The following is a 5,442-nucleotide window of genomic DNA, read 5'->3' as shown; positions in this document are numbered from 1 at the left end:
GAAGCTACATTTTTGCAGGTTGTCTGTGTGCACCTTTTGTGCAGTTTTCACATCTCATCTTAATAAAACATAATGATCTCTAATATACATATATTTTTCAGAACTCCTCAAAGGCACCTGTTGATAGTCTGATCAGTCTGCAGCATGTGTTTTTACTGTAATAAAACTAGATAGCAGTAGTGTGGGTGGGTTTCCATCCCTGCTTACATTACAGAGTGGCTGAACAGGGGTCCGGGCTTGACTTTCCCATGAACTTCATGCCTTCTTCCCGCCTCATTTACCTGCAACAGAGACGGCTATTTAAGTCCATCTGTCCGGAGCTTGACCCGAATGGGATGTAAGCTGCTCACTGATGATGGAGAAACATATAATCACACATTCAAAGCAGTGGGCTCATGTGGACCCCATCCAGATCTGGTGATGAATGAATCATTTTCACTGCTGAACTTGATTTCCTTTTTTTGGGAAATCAGCCTCTGGTTGTTTTCCCATTTGTTCATTTTTTCTTTTTTTTCCTTTCCTTTCTTTCTTTCTTTTTTTAAACAGTCAGATCACAAAGAAAGCATGTTTGATGGACATTACACATTATAACCTACAAAAAGTTGGTCTCAGTCGCCGCCTACTGGACATAATGGTGGAGGGGGGAAAAAAAACTCGACAAGTCTGTTTGGATTTGCATCATTTTTAAATTTCAAAACAAAATGTGCAAACACACTCAGTCCACGTGTTCTGTACAAATCAGAGCAGAGAGAAGCTGATAAATAAGAGAACTGCGTCCAGATATTTATGACAATCGTGAGCTGTCCCCCACATCTCCCCCCTCCTGAGTTCCATAAGGCACAAAATAATCATCACCCGAACAGACAGGGTTTAAGGACAGACAACAAACTGCAGTGAGATCAGCTTGGCGTGAACCTCTATCGTCACCTAGTGGACAGGCTGCGGTGGCCATGCCTGTCCGTCTTGCTATTTTCTTTACATTTACCTACATTCGCTGTTATACGGAGTATAAACATGTTAAATACGAGCATCATTTCGGAAATAAATAAACCTAGAGTTTGCGTTGGTTTGTCCCTTCTTGTCTCAGTTATGAGAGGTCATATGTCTGGACAGGTGGTGCCGCTCTCGGAAGTATTCGTGGCAAATCGGGCAGGTGAGTTTCTCCTCCCTCCTCCTCCTCACTTGGGACTCCGCCGCGAACTCCTTCTTGTGGTGGGAGCGCATGTGGAAGACGAGGTCGGACGTCATGCGGAAGGAGAGGTTGCATTTGGCGCACCAGTTCTGCACCGAGACGCCGAACGAGGTGTAAGTCGGCGGGAGGATGGTGAGGGAGGATGTGGTCTGCAGCTGAGCGCCAATGTTCCTGGACCAGTGCTCCGGCGCGTAATGGAAAGCGCCGTTCAACGCAACCGGGGAGGGCACGGTTGGTGCCATCAGGTTGTTGTATCCCATAACCGTCCTGGAGGTAAACGCTTCAGTCATCTCCTCTATGCGGATAGAGGGGGCTGTTGCAGCGCTGCTGAGATGCGCCTGGGGCTCAGCGGGGGAAGTTCTTTTACTCGGTTTGCAGAAAGCGCTCTTCTGCTCCCCCTGACTGTTGGACAGGACCAGGGAAAATGCACTGCTGCCACTTGAGCGCACACCAGAGCCCTCTCCCGTTGACTCTCTGTCGTGCGTAAAAGTCTCTTTGGCTTCCCCCGCTTCAGCAAAAGCACCATCCTTACATCCCAAATGATCCGGTTTAATCTTGTCAGCTTTGAGTTTCCCCGCAGAAGAAGATGCATCTCCCGCTGACTGGTCGTAACCTTTAATCAGCTGTGTAATATTACTATCATTTGAAATGTTTGTTTTTTCTAAGAGAACCGTTTTCCGTCCTTTGGGATATAGAGTTTCCTCGTATTTCCTTCTCTTGGGTGAAATCTCTGCGTCCTCGTTGCTGCTCGGTTTTTTGTGCTCCAGGTCTCTGGCGATGTTGTGGAAATCAGTCACTCGGCGTTGTCTCTTCATTTCCATGTGCTTGTGCCCGTAAACCTCGCGGCTCCAGGGGTCACTCTTTACTTGAGTACACATAAACCGGCAGTGGGCCAAGAAAGGATACTCGTTCCTGAAGACCTGGTTACATCTGCCACATCTGAATTCTACAAGAGACAAAAAAAAACTTGATGTGACTATGCACAGGTAAATCAATATTTGAAACGTTTCAGTGAAATAAAATTCAACCAAAACATGAATGGCGCATGAAGGATGCCGTGGACAATCCTCACCTTCACTGGAGCCTCTGGTCATGTCTGTGAAGCCCAGTAGGTGAGACAGCTCCTGGTCGTACCACACCAGCAGCTCTTCATCTTGTCTGATGTCTCGAGTGGTTCGCACATACAGCTGACCCGCTTTCAGAAAGGCCTCGGTGTTCTGCTCCTCTCCATTGCGCGCAGCCTGTACGAGCCGCAGCCAGGACAGCACCAGCGCAGAATTACGCATGGCCTCAGGGTCCACCTGTTGAAAGGAAAAACTGGCATTTAACTTCAGCTCCAAAGCTCCACCACGGGACTCTTAAAATTGTTAAAATAAATAAATAATGATAATTTGTTATTGGGGCGAAATTTTCGACAGTAGATGGCACTTTTTATTGTTTATTTACAGCTTCATGAACGACATTAAAACATAGAAGACACATAAAAGCAATAGGTTAAATAAACTTGCACAACTCACCCTGAACACATAAGATTTAGGTCTCTTGTCGCAGGACTTCTGCGCTATGAAGGCGATTGTGTCATAGAAAGTGTTTTGGAGCACACACGGACCAAAGCACGTGCCTGCAGGGATGCTGCGCGTAACTATGACACCGCTGTAGAGATCCGCTGGATGCTGGAGGAATTTACTGTCCCCGGTCCAGATGGACCGAGGCAGGAAGGTGTGATCCATCGTTAGGCTGGAAGAGATAATATATGGTTATTGTGGGTCGAAGGGAAAGGAAAATCGTTTTTAGGTTATAGGTTTCAAACGGTTCAGTTGTTAAAGAAAAAACTTTAAATCACGAGTATAATCTGACAGAATTAAACACAAAACTTAAAATAAATAAAAAATAATAATAATAGGCTATACGTTTATAATTATTTGTTACAGTCAAACTAAATATGGAGAACAAAGCGCTAGAATAAATAAAACATTGGTGACATGCCGTAAGCCAATGACTCAGATGCTCTAACCCCACGCTGAAATCCCTGTGTGCAATATTGAAAAAAAAAAACTACTAATTAGTGCGCATCATTTTACATTTTTTTATTTTTCCTGCAAAAATTACGCGTCCCAACTGTGAAGCTCGTGCAGCCGGTGTCAAGGCAAAATGATTTCTAACGTCCTTTGTCTCTGTTTTTCACTCGGTTTCTCCTTTTGTCTCCCCATCTGCCGTGGAGCCCAACTGCCTCCTCGGAGCGCAGGTTGAGTTCAATACGGTTTTTTCTTTCTAATTTATGAACAATATTCACACACGAGGATTACGCCTCTCTCGATTCCGACCTCTCTGGTCAATAAGAAATATCGGATCTTTATGGGGTTGTATTTTTGAACAAATGTTGACATCAGACGGCGCGGCAGGCTGACCTGGTGCCAATCGAAAAATTTCCAGTTTTTGCAATATGAATAACGTGAAAAAAGAAAGAAAGAAAGAAAATCGTTCATCCCTGTGAAGAAAACAGAGCACAAGTGCATTAATAGTGATGCATGCGGACTCACCCGCCGGACATGGAGGGAGATGTTGGTGCCGTGTGGCAGCAAGTTGCAGCTGGTGCAGCGGAGCCCGGTGATGATGCCCTCCTCGTTTCTTGGTGACGAGTTACTTATTCGACTGAACCTTCCTCCGTACTGTCGCCCCTCTCCTCTCCCACTCCCACTTATCCCCTTCAGAGAGCGCACTGAAGCGTGGCGCATTGATATAAACACGTGCGCGGTCACGTATACACACGCGCACGCACACACACGCATGAATACAGTCCCCTGGCAAATGCTCCCTGGCCGTCCTCCCCTCCTGCATGAAGAGGGGGGGGATGTGAGCCTCAGTGTGAAAGGAACAGTGACAACATGGACACTAATGAACATTTGGGGGTCTTTAGGTTATAATGTGATTGTCAATATAACAGCTGGCTGGTGGACACAATTTTCCGACTAGAAACATGCAGGCTATAATGTGCCAGTCTGCGTAATTGTGCAATATGAGGTAACTTCCTGAAAGCAGTAACCAAGAATACAACCTGGGGCAGCAGACCTTTACCAACCTGCACTAAAAAACCAACAACAAAACATCAACATCATAGTGTGTTCATGCATGCGCAACAGTTCCGTCTTTACATTAGGCTATACACAAGACAGTTTCTGGAAACAATAAATCCAACACAGGGTTTACACCAGCAGTGCAGACGGCCCTGGCCCTGTAGCGAGTGGGAAACAGTAAAATTGGCCACAGATTACATGACATGATGCAGGGTGGTCTGGGTTTGCCACCGGGCAAATGCATAATTCATAAACTAAATGTTTCTGTCTAATGAGCATTTAATGGATTATTCTGCATCAAAGCTTTGGGTTGGGTAAATGTCTTGGTTGTTATCGAGCCAACTTTCTCTAATGAGAAGCACATAAAGGCTTCGGATCATGGGGAGACCTCCGGCATGGCCATGGTTAAAAGTCTAATTACACGAGCTATAGGCTGAAGAGTATACCAAATGTTATTTAGCGTTAGATCACATTTCCCGGAATTTCAATGACAATCACAGGAAGCCATTGAAAAGCTTTCAGAGTCCCATTCTGTCATAGGCCCACCACATCCATGGAAATGCTGTCGTCTTTGCAGTTCCTCTGTATTTCATTTGGGGGCGAAATGACTGGATGGGTGTCATTATTTTTCACATTATAGTTTAATTATGAACGGAATTAAGCAAACAAGGCATAAACTAATGGATTAACGAAGTATGACTTCAAATCGTTGACCACGTGACTCATGTTTGATTTGAATAATGAAGAGCTCAAGCAAAAATAAGACACTTTGCATTATAGCCTACATCTTGAAGTTAAACTGGATTAATCGCTGTTGCTTCACGAAATGAAAAATCGATTTTTTTTTTCTTTGAGGAAATGAAAATTAAATTTCAGGAAGGAGAATTGATCTTTTTTTCCCCAGACACCCACTTATTCAAAGCTATTCTTGATTTCCTCCCCATTACCAAACTGTGTGTATCTATAGGCCTATTCTGGTTCATCCCACCACCACCACCCACAGCAGCCCGGATATCTGCTCAACACTCCTCATCATTTGTGGGGCAGGATTTTCTTGCTAAGGAAAAGTGGAGTTTTGTATCCCTCCTCGGGTGTCGCTCCTCTCCTCCATCCTGCCCTGGCTGCTCCAGTGCGTTTTTTTCTTCTTCTTCTTCTCTCTCTCTCTCTCTTCAGCTG

The 5,442-nt window shown here is 45.0% G+C and overlaps 1 protein-coding gene across 1 annotated transcript; it reads right to left on the bottom strand.

Annotated features, from left to right (window-relative positions):
- Positions 1-1,083: 1,083 nt before the first annotated feature.
- On the bottom strand, positions 1,084-3,889 carry znf488 (zinc finger protein 488; the record flags this gene model as incomplete). The annotated part of the gene is made up of 4 exons (XM_083987555.1): positions 3,733-3,889; positions 2,710-2,929; positions 2,265-2,493; positions 1,084-2,138 (listed from the first exon to the last, which is right to left on the bottom strand). The coding sequence occupies exons 1-4, from the start codon at positions 3,741-3,743 to the stop codon at positions 1,084-1,086; spliced, it is 1,515 nt and encodes a 504-aa protein (XP_083843681.1). The 5' UTR covers positions 3,744-3,889.
- Positions 3,890-5,442: the final 1,553 nt, after the last annotated feature.

The sequence above is a fragment of the Trachurus trachurus genome (assembly GCF_905171665.1).
Source record: "Trachurus trachurus genome assembly, chromosome: 15".
Classification (NCBI taxonomy): Eukaryota; Metazoa; Chordata; class Actinopteri; order Carangiformes; family Carangidae; genus Trachurus; species Trachurus trachurus.
The sequence above is the reverse complement of the archived record's forward strand: the minus strand, read 5'-3'. Positions and strand labels throughout refer to the sequence as shown.